Source organism: Mollisia scopiformis, assembly GCF_001500285.1.
Source record: "Mollisia scopiformis unplaced genomic scaffold LY89scaffold_5, whole genome shotgun sequence".
NCBI lineage: Eukaryota > Fungi > Ascomycota > Leotiomycetes > Helotiales > Mollisiaceae > Mollisia > Mollisia scopiformis.
The window spans coordinates 540,158-562,655 of NW_017263585.1; the positions used below are offsets into that span (position 1 = coordinate 540,158).

General features: G+C 48.1%; 7 protein-coding genes across 7 annotated transcripts; 3 read left to right on the forward strand and 4 right to left on the reverse strand.

Moving 5' to 3' along the window:
• The first annotated feature begins 160 nt into the window (after nt 1–160).
• Nucleotides 161–2,177, forward strand: LY89DRAFT_424139 (uncharacterized protein). The gene is made up of 3 exons (XM_018207428.1): nt 161–767; nt 818–839; nt 893–2,177. Exons 1-3 carry the CDS (start codon nt 269–271, stop codon nt 2,076–2,078), a joined length of 1,707 nt encoding a protein of 568 aa, XP_018075410.1. The 5' UTR covers nt 161–268; the 3' UTR covers nt 2,079–2,177.
• Nucleotides 2,178–4,015: 1,838 nt separating this feature from the next.
• Nucleotides 4,016–5,731, reverse strand: LY89DRAFT_424384 (uncharacterized protein). Its single transcript, XM_018207429.1, has 2 exons — nt 5,148–5,731; nt 4,016–5,097 (listed from the first exon to the last, which is right to left on the reverse strand). The coding sequence occupies exons 1-2, from the start codon at nt 5,626–5,628 to the stop codon at nt 4,247–4,249; spliced, it is 1,332 nt and encodes a 443-aa protein (XP_018075411.1). The 5' UTR covers nt 5,629–5,731; the 3' UTR covers nt 4,016–4,246.
• A 2,368-nt stretch (nt 5,732–8,099) lies between these two features.
• Nucleotides 8,100–11,592, reverse strand: LY89DRAFT_729859 (Pkinase-domain-containing protein; the record flags this gene model as incomplete). The annotated part of the gene is made up of 2 exons (XM_018219415.1): nt 8,100–8,374; nt 8,427–11,592. The coding sequence occupies 2 exons, from the start codon at nt 11,590–11,592 to the stop codon at nt 8,100–8,102; spliced, it is 3,441 nt and encodes a 1,146-aa protein (XP_018075412.1).
• Nucleotides 11,593–12,248: 656 nt separating this feature from the next.
• LY89DRAFT_424490 (uncharacterized protein) lies at nt 12,249–13,348 on the reverse strand. Its single transcript, XM_018207430.1, has one exon. It carries the CDS (start codon nt 12,958–12,960, stop codon nt 12,382–12,384), a length of 579 nt encoding a protein of 192 aa, XP_018075413.1. The 5' UTR covers nt 12,961–13,348; the 3' UTR covers nt 12,249–12,381.
• A 2,457-nt stretch (nt 13,349–15,805) lies between these two features.
• On the forward strand, nt 15,806–17,920 carry LY89DRAFT_665520 (putative F-box/LRR-repeat protein 2; the record flags this gene model as incomplete). Its single annotated transcript, XM_018212850.1, has 1 exon — nt 15,806–17,920. The coding sequence occupies one exon, from the start codon at nt 15,806–15,808 to the stop codon at nt 17,918–17,920; it is 2,115 nt and encodes a 704-aa protein (XP_018075414.1).
• A 2,132-nt stretch (nt 17,921–20,052) lies between these two features.
• On the forward strand, nt 20,053–20,558 carry LY89DRAFT_729861 (uncharacterized protein; the record flags this gene model as incomplete). The annotated part of the gene is made up of 2 exons (XM_018219416.1): nt 20,053–20,292; nt 20,349–20,558. The coding sequence occupies 2 exons, from the start codon at nt 20,053–20,055 to the stop codon at nt 20,556–20,558; spliced, it is 450 nt and encodes a 149-aa protein (XP_018075415.1).
• A 593-nt stretch (nt 20,559–21,151) lies between these two features.
• On the reverse strand, nt 21,152–22,339 carry LY89DRAFT_681683 (uncharacterized protein). The gene is made up of 2 exons (XM_018214349.1): nt 22,064–22,339; nt 21,152–21,930 (listed from the first exon to the last, which is right to left on the reverse strand). The coding sequence occupies exon 2, from the start codon at nt 21,883–21,885 to the stop codon at nt 21,406–21,408; it is 480 nt and encodes a 159-aa protein (XP_018075416.1). The 5' UTR covers nt 21,886–21,930; nt 22,064–22,339; the 3' UTR covers nt 21,152–21,405.
• Nucleotides 22,340–22,498: the final 159 nt, after the last annotated feature.

A 22,498-nucleotide genomic window follows, 5' to 3' on the forward strand; every position in this document is an offset into this window, starting at 1 on the left:
AAGCATCCGTCCGCGCTGTCAACTCGACCGTCTTGCCTCTTCCAACTCCAACGCTGCTGCAGTCAAGAGACAGGGTTCACATATTGACGCCGCAGCCAGGAACCATTGCTTATCATGCATGCAGTCTGCCGTTCTTGAGGGACTGCCTTACAGTAGCCAGGAACACATCACCATCGAGACGCCTTGCGAGGGCACGATCACTCACTCGTCTTGCAATTGCATTGTTTTCGCATAAAACATTACTGGAGCCGAGCATTTATTCAAAAGAATGCACGAGTCCATCATGGCGCAGATTGGGATGGAGCACGAGCACCACTCCTCGCACGACAATACCTATGGGCCCAACGACGGATGGGTAGATATCAGCCATAGCTACAACTCGTCGCAGCATCAATCGCCAATGTACGAACATGGAGGTTTTGCCTTTATGCAACCGCTTCAACAACAGCACAATGGTACTGAGCAGTCGTACAATCCACCGAGAATGCCACAGCCTCCACCGCCGCACACAACCCACCAGCAGCTGCTACCCCTCATTATGCCCAGCAATCCAACATGGCCCAGTCTTCTGACGAACCCAGCAAGTTATTCAGCGCCGCCAGTTGCAATTCCTCCAGTGTCAGCTCCTGTAGTGAAAGGGAACGGTGCCAAACTACCAGCAATCCATGCGACATCAACTCCACGCAAAACCCTGACGGACAGTGACAGAAGACGAATGTGTCAATACCATGAAGAGAATCCGTCTGTGAAACAGACAGAAATTGGAGGTGAGAAATGTGTAATCCTCCGTCTCTGAATTCTACTAACTTGGTTGTAGCTATGTTTGGTGTTGAGCGAAGGTATGGGTCTAAAGTATGTTCGTTCTGTTCGTCTACTAAATATCAATCTACAGCACTGTCTCGAAGGTTCTTCGTCAGAGGGAGAAGTATCTCTTCCCAGAAGACCGGAGCTTGTCTCCAGTCAAACGTGCCAAGGGCAAGTTTCCGGACATCGAAAGAGCATTATCGAACTGGGTCAGAAACATGCAAAAGCAAGGCCACCCAATAACAGACTCTTCAATCAAAGAAAAGGCCAGATTCTTTGCAACTACTGTGGGCAACAACGAAAGCCATCTGAAGACCAACAGCACCAGTTGGTTGGAGAAATTCAAGCAAAAGAACGGCATCGGAGGAGCCAAGTTAATTCGAAGAGCCTCGGAGACAAACATCTCTGACAGTGGATCATTGGCACCAGACTCAGCTGGTGGTTCAGCTTCACAAACACCGAATGGTATCTCTCCAACTTCACCGAGCGGTTTGCCATCTCCTTCACCATTGTCCGCCAGCAAGAGCAATGAAGACCTTAGATCTGACAGTCTGAATGGATACCTTGAATTTGGCCAAGAGAACAGCGAATATCGACATTCGAATTCCCAGAGTACCACTTCTCTGTCAAGTGCGTTTACAGAGAACAATCCTTCTTCGTTCTCAGGGGGTCCTACGAGCCCAAGTGCTCCTTTTGCCTTTTCTCCTGACAGTTCTGGCTGGATGCCTTCACAACAGTCCCGACTACCACCACCAGGGAACAACTTTCAGAGACCACGTAGTCAAACGTTCCCGATGCTTGGAATCGACCCTTCATTCATCTCCTCGCAGTCAACCGAGCCCCTGACACCAAAGTACAGCATGCCGGCGACAGCTCCTTCGTCAGCTCTGGATTCTCCTAATCAGGAGATTGGACCACCGTTTGGAATGGACTCGGCCATCTCTTCTCCTCCACTGCACCACAGCAGTAGCAATGGATCCATGGCGCCACCATCAACAGGTACACCTATCACTGGTTTACAATCACCACCTGGATCCTCAGCACCAAGCTCTCCAACTCAAGATGATGCTCGACGGGCTTTGGACACGTTGCTCATTTTCTTCAACCAAGCCCCCAATGGCTTAGTTGATCAGAACGAGTACATGACTGTTATGAAGCTCACCGAGAGACTACGACTGAATGCACCTCTACCCGGAGGACTTCACCGAATAGCAGAGCAAGACTGCGAGCTCCAAGCCCCTAAAATGGAGCAATCCATGAGCGCAGGCTGTTAATGACCATATCTACGACTTTTCCCCCAACCCCAAATTCTTGTACATTCCGAATCTGTCCTCCTTCAACTCTGTCCTTACCAGCATTCTCGCAACACGAACACATTCCACGGCGTTCCTCTGCTTTCCTCAGCTACTTTGTACATCGGCGTCCGAAGCGCCTCCTGGATCGATCTTATTATTCTCTTCCTCTTCAAACTCATGTCCTTTTCTACTATTCGTACCATTATACTCTCTCCACGCTCTTCTTCTTCTACTCGGTCGGGGTGCAGGCTGGCACCGAACGGATCCGGAAACCAAAATCTCTCTCAATATACCCCAGGATACACTCTCCCGCTCACGCGAACTCGCTATTTTTTCGATTCTCTATTTCTATAGCCAAGCAAGATTTCTTACCTTTCTCGTTATGCGCAATCAGTTGCGTCGTTTGTCATTTTTTGTACGCGGTGTCTTGTTGTTTTTATCTTTGGACTTGGGGAGCATTGCCTCGAGTGGATGTCGTTGGTTCGGGCTTCGGTTTGAGGTGTTTTCATACTTGGATTGGTAGAGGTCTGGAAAGGCTTCATGGATGTATTCATTTGGGTGGGAAGGGGGGAAGGGAACGCGAGACAGAGCAGACATCGCAAGATGCACGCAAGCAAGCGGACGGGACATGGAAACTGGCCAGGACAACGTGCCTTCAGGGAGCAAAGGGGGGCCAGTGGGAAGTGGGAGGGTCATGATCATCATATTTCAGTCAGGCAGTCTAGTACTTTTTTCAAATCTACTTGAGGCGGCCCATCTGAGCTTTTGGGAGGCCCTTTTGACAAAATATCGTCCAGATCATGAATGAGTGAAAGCATTCCATTGTTCTGCTGCTAAGCTAACTAAGCCTTTCCTCAAGCAGTTCTGCAACCCCTTTCTCTGTCAACTCGGGCATCAGGCGTACGATTATCAACTCTACGACCCCGTATAGAAAGTGCTTGTTGCAATAAGGATCACTGAAGGCGTCCAAGCCCTCCTCGACTTCCTTGACTCTCCGCTCTATACCAGCGCCGAAATATACGTCTTGCACCTTGACCGGTATGAGGGACAAGATCGTCTCAGCGCATCGGCGTCGAATAAGGAGTTGCTCGGCCGCAGCGGGCATCGTACGTGGGGGCCCTAAAGCGTTGTTGGGAAACAGAGCAGCGCGTCCAAGGCGTAAGACTAAGGGCAGCAATGCTGGATTCAGCACGTGGGTTTGAATTGCGTGGGAGAGGATCCTGTAAGCACATCGTACGTTAGCCAATGACTTGGTAATTGGAGGTTTGTCCTCAACTAAAGCGCCGCCATAAGCCTGCAGCGGAGAGCGAGGCGTGCATGAAGATTCGATGTTTTGTGTAGACGGAGATGTTGGAGTTGTATGCATCAAACTTGCAGAAAGGGCCCCCAAAGAGCTACTAGGGAAGGCTCCAGATTCCAAGGATGGAGATAGTGATGATGCGCAAGTTAGGTCGCTCTAAGGCCACTGTGGAGGAGGCCATGCGGAGCTAAAGCAAACACAAGGCGACATCAAAAACGAGTGGCTGCGAGTGCCCGCTTGAAGCGGGAGGAAGGTGCGGTACGACGCGAGGTAGCCGGATAAGCAGACCTTGCAACAATAACGCCGGGCGCGTAAAGGATGCGGTTGTAAGGCTCACTCAAGCTCGATTCCCAACACCGCTCGCGAAACGAGGGCATGGGTGTCATTGTCAGGTTATGCGGACAAGGGACTCAAAACGTTTGAATTATGCGGCATGACATCGCCATAGAGCGACTGGGAACGAAATTCGTCGGTCGACCATGATGGGCCGATTTTGCATGACACCATTGAATGAGCAGCGAAAAGCAAATGTAATCGAGAGCAGGGGTGGCAGTTGTACAGCATCAAGACGTCTTCTGCTTAGTGGACGGGATGTCTGGCTTCAATTGCTGGAGAATTCGACAGCCATAACCGCCTTCCCGTTTCAACACCTCGAGACAGGCCTGTTATGCAAAGCGATAACGGAAGATAGGGACGCCTGGACTTCCAGAACGAGGAAATATCGTGTTCTCGACTATGACTGGGACAATCCAGGTCAAGTGACCGTACGCTCATGCGGTGTGACATAGCTGTTAGGCGCCAGGACATGGAATGAAAGGTGTTTGGACGAGTTTCAGAAAGTCATCACTCACTTGTCAACCATCCCGTCCGTGTTCCCGATTTCCCCAGGCCCGGTAATTGCGACCCATTGCAGAAGAGATATTGTGGCGCTCAGCCACGGCATGCGTACGTCTAGATCCAGCAGACTTGAGGCACAGGACCAAATCTTCATCTTCATGATGGGTTGTTTGGACGTCGTGTGTTGACTAGAATTTAATCCAGTCTCAGTGTTTGACATGTCTCCTCCCGCCTCGACTCCATCTTTCGATAGTGCCGCATTAATGGTTTTCGTCGTATTTCCTATACGAGAAGGAAGGGAGGATGCCGTGGCAAAAGTGACAATAAAAAACCGAACCGCTGTGAACGCGAGAAATCCATATTGAAGGATGAGCCAAAACGTCTTTTGAAGTGATCGTTTGATCCGCCATACTCTCGTATTTCCTCCATTCAGACTATTCAGATGAGTTGGGCTCATGCCCATGAGGTTGGAATTGGACCTCTCAACTCGGACTTGAGCCTTTGATTTCGGGAGCTGGGCTTTGATTGCTTCTGCAATTTTTGTGATGCCATCCAACAACATCCATGGCTCGGAAACCTTTCCGCCGATGCTACCTCCTATGATCATGTCTGAAAATACCTGCCCCACAAGGGCTGTCAGACATTCATTTTCTAGATCTTCTGTAGGAAGCAAAACCGCTAAGACTCCTTGCACTAGCAACTGTCTGTATGCGGACTCATTTTCTTGTTGCAGCTTCGTAGCTTGGTCCTCGTTTCCAGGGATCGTGGACAAAGGCGGGAAAGGCCATAGGGAGTGGTAGATTTGCCTGGGATCTTGTTCAAAAGGTGGTGGGTGTAATTTGCTGTGAGAAATGCGATATGCTAGGCAGCATCAGTATTCCAATTCCGCTCCATTATTGATAGTCTCGCACCTTCAACATGTGCTTTTAATAGTTCAGGTACTTCGTCGAATAGCAAGCTCTCGAGATCAACCTTTCTCAATCTCTGCTCCAATGCTCTAGTGCAATGTGCGATGATCCTCAATACCTCTTCCACAAATGTCTGGTCCGGGGTGATCTTTCCGTACCATGTCTGCACGAAGTCTCTGATGATAATTGAAATGTAGGCATATAGCTGCAAATCGACTTCATTGCTACTCGTCAACGGCGGGAGCAGAGCATCGATAGGTGTTGGTGTACTGCGACCCTTCTCACCGAGCTGTGAGCACAGTGTCCGTCGGATAAGAAATAGAGTCGCACGCTCTGACAGCGGATCAGAATTTGGCGGACGGGTACTTCGACGTGTGATGGGAGTTGCAGGTCGCGACTGAGGTTCTCTGCTAATGGCAGACGCGGACTGTGAAGAGACGTTCGAAGTTGCTAACGACTTGGAACGTGGTTGGAGTCGCGACATTGGTCAGGGGAGACTCGACGCTTCTGAAGGCGCTCAGGAGGGAGGGATTCCTAGCCAGATGCCATGAGACAACATGTTATGCTGTTGCTTTCGGTGTTGAAGTCGTCGATGTGTTATGCGGGCTTGAACCATCTTGTTTGCTCAAGGCTGAGGAACAACTCACAGGGCCCCATTTTAAAGTCGCGCTAAGCGTCTTTCAGCCTCGTCTATACCTGCAGGAGAAAGACTTCACCCCTCAGCCTTATTTGACATGTTAGGAGACGATCATTGCTGTGAATATTTTCTTTACTGTAATAGTGAGAGTTGTATGTATTCTTCAACGACGGGTTATGTTGGCCATAAAAACCAAGTCTTGGCTGCCCATTATTCGAGCAAGTGCTGAATGATATCGTTGAGACATTGCCCTTCTCAATTACCCTTCTCAGTTGTTCGTAATCATAAATTGTACTAGTGTTATCTTCTGTTCATCTGCTCGACTCAAGATGAAGGATCGATTGTCCCCTCAGGCTGATTCACGAGAAGGAGCACCGCCGCAACGTTCTCATGAGTCTCGATAAATGATATGTTCAAGACATTACCGCCGTTTTAATCTTAATGTATCTAATTTGGAATTCTTCTCAATATGTTCAAAAAATGTGGAGGATATGCAAGACCTAAGGACCTATCTGACCTGCTACCTACAATCAAGCTGCTTTTCTCTGAGCTCAAGCAACGAGATGACCTCAAAACGATAGATTGATTCGCATACAATTTATTTGCACAGTCAATTGGCACTTTCAGGAGAGTCTGCTTCAGCGATCTTTATCGCTGTGCTATAGGAGTGCCCGCACCACCGTCCTGTACTCTTCTTCTCCACCAAGTGGATTAAGCGAGCTACCCCTTTCCGTCTCCCTGAGTGAAGCTAAGCCACCCCAACACAGCAAGAATTCATTTGAGGGTTTCCCCAGTAAATTTATCTCATGCAATAGAGACATTATATTGAGTATTGTTTGTCTAATAATCACATTAAATCCCTTCTTCGATCTCCTTGACCGTCCAGTGACTTTCGTCCACAATGAAGTCCAACATGTACTTACAGAACTCTACACTCATAATCCTCGGAATCTCCAATACCGAACTATACGATCCATTTTCAATGAAACTGTTCAGGCAATACCCTCGCTATCTATTTTTCCTGACCCACATCGACTCCAACATCAGGCACCCACAAAACCCTCTAGCACTAGTCAAGGCGCCAACATATCACCGTCATAAATACCCCATTCCTCCTTGCACCTCCCACTCCTTGCTCGTCCGCTCCCATCTCATTCTTCATCTTTGAACACAACCATGGATACCACCAAACCACAAAGCAACGGAAACCCAGAAGACAAAACAGCAGATTACTACGCAGACAAAGATCTCGCTTGGTGGTTAGAGCTCGCGAGGACTTATAAAAAGGCTAGGGATGTGCCGTTGCCTGAGGAGGGAGAGGGAGGGCTTTAGTTTAGGAGGATGGGAGGGGAGAAGGGAAATGTTGAGAGAGTGTGCCAGATAAGGACTGGAGGGTGGAGGTTTGGATGTGAAGTCCGGGGCGAGTCGGAGCTGATGGGATTGTGGGTAGGACACGATGAAGAGTGTTTATACTTTAGATCAGAAGCTGCTACAGAAAGAGGCTTTATGGATTGGGAATTGGATTGCGAGGGTATAAGTCACATACACGACAATAGTGGCAAAACGATACTCAAAATCCACTATTCATGTCTTCGCTAGTATGCTTTTCTTATCATTTTCGAAAAATATTTTATTGCGTGTCGCAAGGTGCCAATAACTTCCACTAAACCTGACGATACACAACCGAGAGTCTCTGTCCTCACCTCACGTAATACACAAGCGTCTCACACAAGCAAAGCTCATCTTCAATTCATCTTATTCTTTCTCATCTCACCCTGCCTGCCTGCCAATCTACCATGCCTCTTCACCACCTATACACACAAAAATGCTCGGATCAAAATGCGAGGTAGCCACCCAACCCAACCCAATCCCACCCAACCAACCAGCCAGCCAGCCAGCCATTACAGCCTAACAAGACAATGCACCGTCCAAATCCCAATCCTCTGCAATGCAATTTCACAGCAAAGGTACCTCCCAAATGCTTCTTTCCTTCCTTCTCCTTTCCATCCATCATTTATTTATCCCGGGTATCATCCTTCCTCCAACCCACCCGTCTCAACTCTGATCATAAACTCATGAAATCTATTGTTCTCGTGGATATATCATATCATCTTCGCTCGCTTGCTCGCTGAACGATAACGACGACTCGCTCGCCAAATCAAAGCATCGACAAGAAAAGAAAAAAAAATCTGCGCTTCACACGCGTTTTAAAAGAAATAGCCTGCTCTTTCCCTCTCCTCTTCCTCTTCATTTTCGTTTCCAGAACCAGAGCTGATTGTAGCACAGAAGAACTTCTCCACCGCGCGCCTCAATAACCCTCAATCATCCTCGGGCTGCTGACACCAAGGATGCTCAAGGACTTGCTCGATGGTGATCCGCTTGTCGAGATCACGGTCCAGCATTGCTCGGATGAGATGGATGCTGTCGTCGCTCATCACATACGGAACTCTGAGGTCGCGGTCCATGATCTCGTCGATGCTGTAGAAAGGATTCTCTTTGTAGACGATTGTGTAGAGGAGGATGCCAAGTGCCCAGACATCTTGCTCTTTGCCGCGATAGGGCTTGCCAGCCAGGACTTCTGGTGCTGCGTAATCTGAAAATACTATCAGCAAATTATAGGTTTGGAAATGCAAAAATGAACTTACCAATAGTTCCAACAAAAACATCGAAGGGTCCGTTCTTGATATACGCAGCACTGCCAAAGTCAATGAGCTTGATGTTCCCCTCGCCGTCCAAGATCACATTCTCGTCCTTGATGTCACGATGGACCACAAAGGCCTTGGTGTGAAGATGGTGGATAGCTCTTGCGACTTGAACGAAGATGCTTCTGCACTCGTCCTCCTCCATATTCACCCGAAGCTCAATATAGTCGAAGAGGTCCATTCCTGGTAGGCCATGCGGAATCATCTCAATGTAGTAATTGACATCATCCTCAAAGAAGTCGGCCATTTCGACAATATTGGGGTGCTTCAGCCCGTCCCTTCGAAGGTAATCGAGAACGTGAATTTCCAATGGAACTGTGCCTAATCGTCGGTCCCTAGTCCAGGTATCAACCAGAATACGGCGCTTCGTGACATATTTCAGAACCATTTTCCTATTGCCATTTTTCTTGTATCGTGCAAGTTTGACCTGACCATAAGCACCTTGACCCATCTCCTCGAGAATGACAAAATCATCAATAGTTTTCTTATGAGCTGGCTCAACGATATCTGGTACTGGGTCTGCCTTCTTCTCTTCCACTTTTGCAGGTGGCTCACGACCTGTGAGCTTCGCGGCTGTTTTCTTAGCAGCAGCCTTAAGTTGAGCAGTCAGCAAAGACGCGTGGGATCGCTCCTTCTTGGGCTCTTCATCTGATGACTCCATCTCAATAGGACTAGCGATTTCGGTCTGACCAGGTGATGGTTGGTGCAAAGGCGTAACCGCTCCAGAGAGTAATGGAGAAGCAGCTCCAAGGTTTTGTCTGGAGGCGTGGATGTGTCGTGAATAAGTAATCCATAAGGCATAGACAAGTTCGCTTGAGGGTTCAGGTTTCGGCGGCTTGACGTGATCGTTTTCTTCATCACTTCTCTCTTCAATCACGTTCTCGTCGAAGACTGGGGGAGGATTGCTATCCGACTTCACAACTCTCAGTTGTGCATCTATTTTGATCTCTAAACCATCTCTGTGCTTGGCTGGTAATCCATCTGGTCGAAGGAAATAAGACGCCGCGTCTGCTTTGCCATCTCGTAAAGCTAGGAAAGCTCTTGCACGGCGGAAGCTGTGCTCGGGGATGACAATGCCGTCAACAAGGTGGACACCATCTTCTTCAGTAAGGATTCTCAGCATTCGATCAAAGTCCGGTATCAGGTCAGTGATCGGCCGTCCATCCGGTTTCTCTTGTCCGAAAAGAGCCGCTGAGAATACCGAGTTAGAACTTGTGATTGTGAGCGTCTGAGCGGAGAGCACCATAATTCCAGCTATATGGGGAAAGCTGGACACTCTCAGGTCGGTCCCATCTGGTACCCTATCGATCATACAAGGTATATTGACACGCCCTGAGTTCCGAGCAGTGAAGTATCTTCTTTTCGAGATCTCGGCATAATCAAGCTCTCCGCTCTTGCCATCGATACCCTGCCGTGGTATTCTAGGAATGAGCTTACCGACATCCATGCCCACCCTCGTGATGTTTTCTCCCCAGATTGGACCTGTTGACCCTGTGATCTTGGTCACCATTGCGTCTTCATCGAGACTGAGCACAGCAACATCTTCGTGTATTTCCTCGAGAACCCATATTAGGCCAGCCTTCTTTTCCTTCACCCACAGACTGGCTGAACCGGTAGCACCGTTGCGCTTCTGGATTGGTACAACATCTCCACAAAGTAAGACGCCTCGGGATTTATTGTTCGGGTGATACAAACCGCCTTTGACCACCTTTGTTCGTTGAACCATACTGGATCCAGCACCGTCGTCTGTTTGTGCTCTTCTCGGAGGTTTTTGAGATTGTCGTGAATTTGGTCGACTGAGAAGGGCTGCAGTGACACCACCGGATCTGCCCAGTAGAAAATTACTCGTTGAAGGTGTGGGACTCGGTTGTTGACTTTGAGGTGACCTTGGACTTGATCGCCCGGATTCTGATGCTCCAGTTGGCCCCGGCGCCGCCAACTTCTCTTCTAACCATGCTCTCCTTTCTTCTCGGACAACTTCCATAATACCCATTTTTCGCACTTCCGCCTTAGTAACTCCAAAAACAAGACATGCAAGATCATTTGCAGCCAAAATTGTATATGGCGCGGTGCTTTCCGTGGTGAATATAGCTTGTGCTGCTGGCGACCACCTGCTAGAGTGGCCGTGTACCGCAGGACCTAAAGGATGAGGAGTTGAGACGCCGAACGAAGCTCCAGCAGATTGGGGAACAGTTGGGGAGAGTAGTGGTTCATGCAGAAAATCGCCAGCTATATATGGCTGAGCCAAAGCGTCCATCAACCTATTTTGTAGAGACAAAGGTGCCGTATCTGTGAATGTACGCTTCAAACTTGCACGCCTTGTGACAGGAGGAGACGTTTTGGCAGTTGTTCGACTCTCGTTCGTGGGTGTCCGGGAAGAAGCGCTATCAGAGTCAATTTGAAGGAGTAGATTTGGAACTTCCTTCAGGTTTTCCGTTTCACTTTTCTTCGTTGGGTCTTCATCTGTAGTCGGTAGAGCAGGTCTCTTGGTTGTCAAAGGCGAGGATCGAGGACTTTCGAAGAACTCGTCTGGACTTTCTGACCGTGGGAGGAAACTAGTCTCGAATATGTTCCCGGAATCCTCAGAAATCGCTGGTCCTGTCAAAGGCCCGGCCAAGTGCGATTGCACAAATCCTGGGATATTGTTCGCTCCCACTACTTTAGCCCTCGCCAGGAGCTCCAGCATTCCTTGCATTTCTTGATCCCCACTTACACGGGCTTGAGCACTTGCAATTCCAGCATTTGTGTTGCCCCATCCTAATTTTTGTGACATGAACTCCACAGATCTTTTCAAGACGTTCTGCCGGTTGTGTATGAACTCCTCTGACTGGTGTGCAAAGGAGAAGGAGTGTAAGGATTCGGATGGAAACCGACTGAGGTCTTCTGTAAAATTCAGGACTGGTGAGGAAGGTCCGGAAGGGATAATCATAGAGGTTACTCGAGAGTTTGATAATGTTAAAGACATCGAGCCTGAACGAGGTGCTACGATGGATGCGTTACGAGAGGATGATGTCGATTCCGGGGCAGGTAGGGTAGGAGCTCGAAGAGGAGGTTGTTGCCGAATACGCCTCAAGCCAGAAGCACCGAGGCCATGCTCGTGCTCCGTCATGATGGGAGATCTGAATGAAAGACTCAGTCAGTCATCCGGACTTGATAGTTCAATACACAGGCATCCGAGACACATAGAGCCTTCTGACTGGATTTCATGTATGTTCCTCCGTCAAAAAACCGGACTTCTCACCTTGACATCGAATCATACTCTGCAGCTGCCAGCCCTGCATCGAACGAAAAGCGTATTCTTGCTTTCTCGGTCCCACTATTGAGAGCGAGGAGGTTGCCGGTACTCCTGTTCTTTTGGATGTGTAGTTCGCCTGCTGGACCGGGTGAGAGAGACCGAGAGCTTCCTCGCTCACTCTTTCGCTGTAGTATATCGACGCCTGCAGATCGCAAGAAGATTAGTATTTTGCAGAGTATGTTTTGGCAGATATCCAACATGTAATATTATGAAGAGGGGTACTGGGGAATGAGCTGCCTTTAGTCTCGCGCTTGCTCGGGACAAAGGCGTTGGGCTGTCGTTCCCCAGAAACTCCGAACCGGCGGTAATGATGTTGGAAAATGCCAGGAAAAAATAACAATCACTCACCATGATGGTTTGGTCCATCTGGCTCCAGCATAATTGGACACGAGAGGACGTGGACGAAGACTTCGTGGCTGGAGGCCAGATGTCTAGGGTCGCTCGGGGCTTTGGTTTGACGTGACAACTTCCAAGCCTTCACAGACGCCGGATATGTCAAAACAGAAGCCCAACCGCTGCAAGGCTACCGTGGAGGAGGAATGTGGCACTCGACTGCTGCACGTAACCGTGGCTGTATTTGCGGTCGCCGTGATTTTGTGTTCCTCAGAGAAGGACGCGTTTGGAAAAAGTCCGGATGTCCTGTATCATAAAACCGTGGAAGCTAGACGTGGGATGAAATGTAGAACGTTTGATTTGACTCGGCGCAACAAATTGACCAAGGAGATGAAGGACTCCGCTCCACTTGTTATAGGCAAAACATCGAGTGGCGGAAAACGAGCTGCGTGTCTCAATATGCACAATATAGGGAGGATAGAGATGAGAGGCACAATTCGACCTCTTCGTCACACGTGCAAATCGATGTTTATCGGTACAGACGGAGGGGTAGATAATTGTCTTCTGGATTACGTGGGAGGCGGCAGACTCAAAATCTGGAGTAGAGTCTGAGCTGCGCCACCGAATGAGATGTGTCTTGACAGGCCGGTACAAGTGCGCGATGTCCCAACGACCGAGGACTTCGCCGTGGGAATTGGGTGACTGGCAGCAGCACTGAAGAAATTGAAGCAAATCTTTGCTTGTACAGTGCACGACAGCTGATGAATCACCCAGGAAGCACCAAAGTCCCCAATGTGGGAGCAGAAGTGCAGCGTTACAGGTCATGTGTTGCTTTTCACTACCTACCATCGGATCGTCTATGAGTGAGTGTGTTTTGAGCTGAATCCGGGGACATCGCAGTTTTTCCTCACAGGAGCAACCAATGAAAATGGCTGGGCATGGCCACGATTGACTCAGTGTATGTCAGATGTATGCAAGCAGTTCCTTTTGGCTATGGGGGTCGTTCACGATGAAGAAGTGTTGTTACACCATTCCCTCTCTGTTGCGATGGTCGGAGTTGGGCCCTCCGAATTTGCTTGGCTACGAGTCATTGTCGTCGGTGCTCTTTCTCTAACTTCATCCTAGACTATTGAATGAAGAACTCAAGAAATAATGCTCAAGATGATGACTGAGCTGAGGTGAGAGATAGACACCTTCTCACCAGTCTTTCACATGGCAATTCGGAGACTTACTACAGCACTCACCTGTCCCTAGCTCGATATCGCTTACCCTGAAGATATGTAAAGGTCGATGATGCTGACATCTGAGGCCTCATTTCTATTCGCCGTGATGACATTCCGAATCGTGAGCCGCAGCTCTATTATACAAGGTCGTCAAGCAGTAAGATCTGTGCGGAGTTGGTCTCTGTGTCGGCGGAAGCGAGTCAATGTTGGACTTTCATGTTGACCTTGAATTTTTGAAAGTTCCTAGATGCGCGCATGGTTTAAACCCGGAGCTCTAATCGCTCAAATAGCAATAAAATGGCAGAGGAAGAGATGTCCCATCTGCACTTCGAGATCATTCGACCATTTCATCCCATTGTTTCTTAGTTTGTCTCTAGATTCATCTGAACTCTGAGAAATGTCGAAGTCAGATTAAGGGCAGCAAGGAAATGCTTGGGGCGTGCCACCTTGGAGGAATCATCAGATTGATAAAGATACGTTCGAACCGTAAAGAATTGCCAGGAAGTGCTGTGAAGGCTCAGGTCGGAGAATAGAGTCAAGGTATCGTTTGGGGTCAGGTCGTATGTTCTTCGCATCAAAAATAAGAGACTTCAGAAGTCCAGAGCGGTCAATAATGGCGTGTGAGAGTGGCACACGACCACAGTCATTCATTGGCCTCGTGATGGGGCACTCGCTATCCTGGAACCATCGTGAAGATCGTTGGCAGTGAAGACATTCTGAGACCGTCGTTAAGGCTTGAGGAAGACACTGTTGATGGAACTCTGCTGCCAATTGTTTGTGAGGGGACAAAACAAACCCGCTTTTCCGTGACCGAGCCGTTTGACTAAATTTAGTTGTGGGGAAGCTGAAGTGAATCTATTCTTCAAGAATGGGGTCTGGACGGAGCACATGAGGTGGACTTCTTTGACGTTGTACTCGTTTTATGGTGCAAGTCCTCTCTATTTCTTCTATGCTTGAGAACTTTGTGGCACATGCCAAATATGTCTCAGGACTTAGTAGAATCAAAGGTTGCACTCATCGTCCCTCCATGCACGTAGGGTTCTCTTATCGTCCGTGGGGAAATGGCCGAAGATGCTGATAACGCTTCCCACTTCTGGGCACAGGATGTGGTACCGAAAGATCAGCCCAGACATGGTTTCGATAGCTTCGAGAAGGCCAGAACATCAAGCCGTCCGATAATAGCGCCGGAAGACGCATGTTGTTACTGCTTTTTCCAATAATCCGGGCCCAAGAGGAAGAGGCACGAGTTTTTCCGGCTCCGCCACCGCGACGGCTCGACATCTAGCGGGATACTGTTGGCGAGTAAAAGTCTCTTGGGAACGCAGACTATTTGCTGCTACTGTACGTTGAATCGGACCTCTTAGCCGTAGGTCGAGGAACGGTTGGTAGTGGACGAAAGAAAAGGAAAGAGGAGAAGCTGAGAAGTTGAGAGTTGAGCCCCACACGCGCTCCCCGACGCCAGGTTGCTGTACAGCAGATTCCAATGCCCGTTTCGTGAAAGCGCTCGAGTAAGCTGGAACCGACACTCGGGGTCTGCTTCCTTCTATGCCAATGAGGACGACGCTGTGACACTAAAATATATCGTCTTCGGTCTGTGAAGGGAACTGTCAAGGTGTGCGGTGGGTTTGGGCTTCAACCGCTACCTCTGGATGTCCCTAAAAGTCTTGGGTGCAGATTGGTCTGCGAGGGCTTGCATATTGCCCTGCATAATTCGTGTAGTCCGATAGTCGACGTTACTTCTTTTTCCCGTTCCCAGCAAACACCAACAACGAGACTAGGATCTAGACAGAAGGGTCAGTGTGTTCCATCTGTAACCCTCTTCTTCTTGTTCTCTTCCTCGAATCGCCGTCCTGTGAACCTTTTTCCAGCTTCAGCTTCATGCGTGTGTCGAGCTGACTCTTTATCTTTTGAGAAGAACTTTGGAGGTGTCGCCTGATGGTCGAACTGGGTGTTCATGTGCTCCCGCTATCGATAAGAAGATTTGGCGACAATCGCTGATCTCCCCTCGCACGACCAGACATTCGAAGTGAAAACATTCCCTTCTCTTCAGGTAATGATTCATTCCTGCGTGTCTTCATTCGGAGCGTGGCCAACAACTTCTTCTCTGAGTGCATGAGTGTTGACGCTTTCCATAGTCAGCGCCGATCGTCCAACGTATTAAGTTCTCTTGCGACCCCTCGAACCGAGGAGAGTCAGAAAAACAGCTGCTCTGAGCTCACGACCACTGCAAATGTCCTGACTCTTTCACCACGTTCTTGTTTCGACGAGGTCCCTCTCCATGAATGCTCCCCGAGTCGTTCGTTAAGATCTCATAATACTTGGCAGTAAGAGTTCGTTAAACAGGATATTCCTGGCCCGTCGAAAGTAAGGTTCAGTACGGCGAATAAACCCCGCATATAACATCCAGTGCGACAATAGCATCACCACACTTTTATTTCACCAAACAAACAACGACAGCGAATCTGCCAACAATGGCAAGCGCGGTGCCAGACATGATTCTCGAGGCCGAAGGGTCTGCAGATATGCCAATTGAGCATTCTGAGGCCATTCCTATCGATCCACCGAAGAGACGAACGAAGCTACTTCAAGGGCTGCAGCGTATCTCGTCATCGCCTTCACTCGCACAATTGGGTCGGAAGAGAGCTTCGAGCAATCCATACGGTGGAAGAGGGACATTATCTTGTGTGAGCTTAACTTCTGCCAGCTCTCCACGACAATTTGACAACTCGTACTCTTCGCAATCCTCAGGTGCTGGCTACTCCACTGCACCGACCTCTGTACCGACCACCCCTGGCCTCGACACTCCCTTCTTCGATGGCTCAGACAATCGATTTCCGAATAGACGAGTGGAATTCGGCACATTTACACCTCCTTGTTCTAGCCCAACAAGTGCTCTCCCTGCAGATATGCGACCTCTTTCGAGTCGAGGAATATCACCATTTCCGGCACATTCAGCAATTCCTGAGATAGTAGAAGACTACTTCTCACGTCCAGTTCGACGGGTCAATTTTGATTTCTGGGGCGAAATGCCACATGAGATCAAATTGTCTATTTTCGCACATCTGAAGCCCAAGGAATTGGTTCGAGTCTCTATTGTGAACAAGAGTTTCCACAAGACATGCTTTGATGGCCAGCTTTGGACATGTTTCGACGCATCTGAGTTCTACAAGGACATCCCAGCAGAATCACTTGCCAAGATCATTATTTCAGCAGGTCCGTTCATCAAAGATCTTAATTTGCGGGGCTGCGTCCAAGTTGAGCATTACAAGCGTGCAGAAGTGGTAGTCAAAGCATGCAGGAATCTCATCAATGCAACTCTAGAGGGTTGCAGGAACTTCCAACGCTCAACCTTACACAGTCTGTTGAAGACCAACGAGAGATTGGCTCATCTCAACCTAACTGGCCTGACAGCTGTTACGAATGGCAGTTGTAAGATTATTGCTAGTTCTTGTCCTTCTCTGGAGACGTTCAATGTTTCTTGGTGCACTCACATGGATGCCCGTGGTATTAGAACGGTGATCAATGGTTGCCCAAAGTTGAAGGATTTACGTGCTGGAGAAGTAAGAGGATTCGGAAATATCGAGCTTGCAGAGGATATCTTCGAGACCAACAAGCTGGAGAAATTGGTTCTCAGTGGCTGCATCGACTTGAATGATGAGGCACTTCGAACCATGCTCGCTGGTCGGGAGCCAGAAATCGACATTCTCACAGGTGTCCCAATCGTCCCAGTCCGAAAGCTTCGGCATCTCGACATAAGCCGTTGCACGCATGTCACCAGTATCGGTGTGAAGACGCTGGCTCATCTCGTCCCAGAGCTTGAAGGCCTTCAGTTGAGTGGTTGCACAGCACTCACGGACAATGCTCTCTCAGAAGTTCTAGCCACCACCCCAAGACTTACACATCTCGATCTCGAAGAGCTAACCGAGCTCACTAACAATCTCCTATCCGAACATCTTGCCAAAGCTCCTTGTGCACTAGGTCTCGAGCACCTTTCAATCAGCTACTGCGAGAATCTTGGCGATACAGGCATGCTTCCCGTCATCAAAGCATGCACCAACCTCCGCAGCGTCGACATGGACAACACTAAAATCAGCGATCTCGTCCTCGCAGAAGCAGCATCTATGGTTCGTGCACGCTCTTCACGTACAACCTGTGCTCGCTCCCGTCCTCGCGTTGGTCTCAAGCTCGTGGTCTTTGATGCTCAGAACGTGACCTGGACCGGTATCCGTGAAGTCTTGTCTCGCAATTCCGAGATCAAAAAACCGAGCGGTGCGCAAGCCGGACCTACGTACCCGACGGAGATCATCGAGTTAAAGTGCTTCTATGGATGGCAGCAAACAGTTTTCGAACACACGAAGCGAGTCTTGAGGGGTGATTTGCCGGCTGCGGGAAGACTCGAGAGGAAATGGGCTGAGTATATGATGGCGAATGAAGAAGCCGGAGCCGGAGGTGCTGGTATTAGGAGACGGCGTAGAAGAGCGAGAGAGGCGCAGATGTTGCATGCTGATGAGGAGGAAGGTGGTGTGGGTATGGGTGGTATCGGCCGTAGACGAAGAGCGAGGAGCAATGGGTGCACGATCATGTGAAGGGGACGATGAGATGTGGATCACATCGTAGGGTATGATGAGATGGTATGGCACGAAAGCCGAGCTGGTGTGGACGATATGTCGAGCATGAGATTTTGGTTGCGTTTATTGGTTGCTGGAGCAGATGGGGTGTTAGGAACACGGATTTTTTAGGGTGGAGTATGGATAGCATGGATTCATTAGATAGATTTATCTTCTTTTCTTGGTAGCTTTATTTTGGAGGATAGGCTGTGGAACGAGTAGATAGATGGCAGTGGAAAGTGTGTGTATTTAGCTTGGAGAATACATACAGATTCTATATTTGATCACCAATGTGGTTTGTGCTTTGAGGAGTCGGGAGTATTGGGACAAACATTGATTCGAAGTCGGGGATGCAGTGAGGTAAAGAGAATTTCAGAGTTGTTCAATCGGTTTGTTGCATATCGCACGAGTACTTTTCAAGCACGTGCTTTGCTTTGCATAGTATACAAAGGGGGGAGGAGGTTACCTAGGTAAGCTTTGTTGCACGTCGCAATCCAAAAACGTTTTTAAATCCGAAAGTACTTTTGGATTGCTTCCATTTTTTGGAAGCTGTCTCAGTCAAGGAAAGGGGCACTGAATACTACTTGTTGCGCATCGCACTTTTCTCTAAAGTACTTTCCACTATTCTAGGTCACACCCCAAGAGCAGGGAATATAACTGATCTCAGATCAGTTATATAGGTACGGCATAGACTGTACTTTGAAAGCACTTGCACTTATTGAAAGCAAAGTAGGTTAAATAAGTTTTGTTGCACATCGCACTTTTCAAAGTAGTTCTTAAACACCCTCAAAAGTACTTTTGAAGCATGTACACTTTCTATCCCAAAAGTAAGCTGAGCTGAGGCGGTAAGTTTCGTTGCACAAGGCACGTTCAAAGTGCTTTTCCGCTTTCTATATTGCACCCCAGGGGTAAAGTATATAACTAATCGATATAACTGATCCCAGATCAGTTATATCGGTACGATTTTAGTCATTGACTTGAGCTATTGTGGATGTCATGGTATGTAATGAGGGAAAAGAAAGCGCTAGATGGGTTTTGTTGCATATCGCACCTTGCAAAATAGTCTTCGAGGACTTTCAGAGCACTTATTGATTTGAGCTGAGTTGAGCTGACCTTTTGTTGCACGTCGCAGTCAAAAATATACCGATTCTTCGAAAGTACTTTCCCGACTGCTTCGGGTTTTGAGGAGTTGCCTTATTAGTGAACGAAAAGGAAGCTCGAAATAACATTTGCTGCATATTGCACTTCAACCTTTTGAAAGCAAACGCAAAAGTACTTTCGATACGTTTCGGTTTTCAGAAGCTATTGAAGGAAAAGGGGGGCTGCCTCGCTTAATATCAACCGAAGTGGATTGGATACCTTCGAATCTTGACAGGCGGACCAATGGATCTTACGGTTGTTGAGAGCTTGAATTTATATTGATTCTAAATACTTCCTGTGGTGCAGGCTCGGAACGCATGGAATGATGTAACTGGAGGTGTTACCTTTAGGAAGGTTATCTCTCGGTGTCAAATTCTTGTTTGTTGATATGCTGAGCTGTGGTACTGTGGGAACTTGTGGAATACATCCAGCATTGAATAGATATCTAGGGTAGGTGCTGGGATACTCTGGAACTCGACAGGTAAGCGCAGCGTGGAAGTAATGACTCCTCTGTCCTTATATTTGATATTATCTACTACTGCTTAATTATGTGAGCTTAGGTATGATCTTATCTTCAAACCTTATCTTTATGCCCTTTTCGAAGTCCTGATGTATGGCTGAAGCATGAAAGTTTTTGGATGGTAAAAGCTGGGACTTAGAAGCTGATGGATCCAGTTGACGAGTTGTGAGACTTCTTTGGTGATACAAACATCTTTACCCAATGTGGCATTCCATCTTGCCTCTTTCAGCAATCTTCTTTTGAGTAAATCAACACGGTGGCTGATTTGAAAGACTCTATGAAAGACATTCAAAGACACTTTATTGTCCAGGATGATCTAGATGCGCTTTAAGATACAAGTTTCCCCAGGAGCCAAGACGGGGAGCCACAAGCTTCTACAAGCAAGAAGACAACCGACTACACCCAAGCCAAGAAGGAAACCAAGACTTGGAAGTACAATATACCAGAGCCTATGAGCGTTGTAGGGGTCTTCGGTATCTCCTCTTGTGAGCTCACTAACAGTGTTGAGGATGATGCAAAATGGATCGTCTCGTACTTTGTTGACGTTTACAGCTGGGCTTTGACACTGCCTGAACTTCTGACCTTGATGCAAAACGCTCGTGACTATGTTTTCTCCGATCATGTTGCTGAGAGTCTACAACCAAGCCTGAAGTATGTCAAGGGCTTTTTCGCTATTACGGAGGAGTCTGAGGTTTTGGAGAGAGCAGAAGATGAGAGATATATCAATCTCATATGTTGACAATTCAGTGCGGAGCGAATCCAGTTCAGTGGATGCTAGCAATAGTGAGGAGACGATCAGGCCCAAAGATATCGACACCGAGTTTGGCAACAAGAGCAAAGCCCCAGATTCCGAAACCCCCACTCGACAGACTTGCCATGGATCGTGATCAAGCTTCTTCACCAGCTCCAGGAGCTCAAGAAGAACAGACCCAAAAGTCCTCGGAAGGAAGCGATTAAGGATCCGAGGAATACTGTAACAGTCCCAAGAACATAGCCGGAGACTGGACCAGAGAATATCGTCTCGATTCGTCTCTACTCTCAGGGTTCCTTACTGAGACCTCATCGAGCGTTAAAAGGATCTCATGGAAGGCGTCTGCGAGCTTACTTCCAATCTCAAAATCACCCAACTCATGTCGATTGTCGACTCATTGCGTCACCATATCTCCCGTGAGAACGTGACTGGAGAGTTCTTTCCTCATCGGGAGGGGATGTATTTTGCCCTTTTGCATGCTAAGTACGCTTTGAAGAGAGTTGGTAAGAAACTTGCACTTTCAAAACGGATTGTGAGACTAACTATGGCTGACTGGATATATCTCACGATTTTCAACGATTGGGAGTAGATACTCTCAAGTGAATAAGGTATTCAGCAAGTGACAACGGGAGAGGAAGTGAGATGCTCTAGACGTTCTTTTCCATCCCAATGCTAACTTTCCAAGGCGTGTACTTTGTGTCGAGAAAATTGCGCGACTGAATTAAAGATTTAGGCACGAAAAAGATCTTCTTCATCAGATCCAAGCCAAAGCTTGCTCAATCGCCATTTTTGTCTTGCCCTTTTCCTACCCCTGCGGCTGTCACTTTGGGGAGAACGCTGAGCAATTCTGCTGGTAGTAGAATGGGACTAATGCAAGAAAGGGATGCTAAACTCTTGAGAACAATTGATTATCTCCCAATAGTATAACATAGATGAAGATTGCAATCTGTCGAAACATTCTAGTGTCTTGGTTGGAGCTAACCCAAATCAACCAAGGACCTAGCGAGGGCTTCACCTTTTCTACGACATGACACCAACCTTCCTCAACCTTCCTTAGACATCATCTTTTCCTTTTGGCCACCACGTTCCTGCACGCGTTACATCTTCCTCATCAGCCATCAGAATTCCGCCTGATACAATCCCGTTCACGTTTTCGTCTTGGACAGCTGCAATGTCGTTCCATGGCCCCTGAAGTGAAGTTTCTTGCTCCCAGCGGTCCATAGGCCCCAATCCCATCGTCCAAGATGTTTCATATGCACTCATAGCATGATGAGTGTATGGCAATGTTCCAGAAGGAGGCCAAGTTGGCCATTCGCGAGGGACATCGAGGTGCTTTGTGTGGATTTTGTTCAAGGTTTCGAGTTCAACAGTTTCGAGCCTTTGTGCTCCATTGAGGTCCGTAAATTGCACAACCTCGGTTTTTGCTGTCTGTACTTTGGAAGGACTGCCGTTCTTTGATTTGTGTGCAGAAGTCTTAGTTGTTGCTGGACTTCGTTGTGGCTTCTTAGCCTCGGTGGCAAATGACTTGGGCATTCTGCCAGTATATTGGATGCGAGCTTGTGTGTATTTCCCCTAAGACTTAATAATTAGTATTTGCTTCTTCAAAGTGATGCTGATCAAGAAAGTCCAAACCCCAATACCTACCTAGATAAGTATTGGAGCAACGATCACGTGGAATGTCATAGTAGAACTACCTAGGTAAGGTACCTACCAGCAGGTGATTCGAAGCGTGACCTCGAATTGATACTGGCCGTGGGACGTCCATAGCTTCATATTTAACAATTTTATATGTGAGAACGAAGAAGTCGTAGAATATCCACGGTGTTCATTACTGGCCTGAAGGCCATTTTTGGGCGGTCATTTTGCTAGCGGTCATTTTGCTATGAGGCTAGAATGTCCAAGAATTTCAGGACCAATAAGGTATCATCCACATTCAGTGTCTGAGATATGATCGAGCTGCACAAGTCTGGGCGAATGCACATGCTCCTCTGGGCTTAAGGCTACAGAACCACGTCTTCCGTTGGCAAAGAGCGGGTCTGTCATCCAGAAAGAGCTCGCTGACATGGATTCCGTACCCCGGCGGTCTTTTTGCTAGCGCGATGGCAATGTGCAGCTCGCTTCCTCACCGAATCCCCTCTACATGTTT

Bases quoted from the DNA above. Each gene is read 5' to 3' on its own strand.
- LY89DRAFT_424384 (XM_018207429.1), bottom strand. From the start codon at position 5,628: ATGTCGCGACTCCAACCACGTTCCAAGTCGTTAGCAACTTCGAACGTC. The intron at 5,098-5,147 runs GTGCGAGACTAT...GATGCTGCCTAG, and splicing joins ATTAAAAGCACATGTTGAAG to CATATCGCATTTCTCACAGC.
- LY89DRAFT_681683 (XM_018214349.1), bottom strand. From the start codon at position 21,885: ATGCCCAAGTCATTTGCCACCGAGGCTAAGAAGCCACAACGAAGTCCA.
- LY89DRAFT_424490 (XM_018207430.1), bottom strand. From the start codon at position 12,960: ATGGTAGGTAGTGAAAAGCAACACATGACCTGTAACGCTGCACTTCTG.
- LY89DRAFT_424139 (XM_018207428.1), top strand. From the start codon at position 269: ATGCACGAGTCCATCATGGCGCAGATTGGGATGGAGCACGAGCACCAC. The intron at 768-817 runs GTGAGAAATGTG...ACTTGGTTGTAG, and splicing joins GAAACAGACAGAAATTGGAG to CTATGTTTGGTGTTGAGCGA. The intron at 840-892 runs GTATGGGTCTAA...ATCAATCTACAG, and splicing joins ATGTTTGGTGTTGAGCGAAG to CACTGTCTCGAAGGTTCTTC.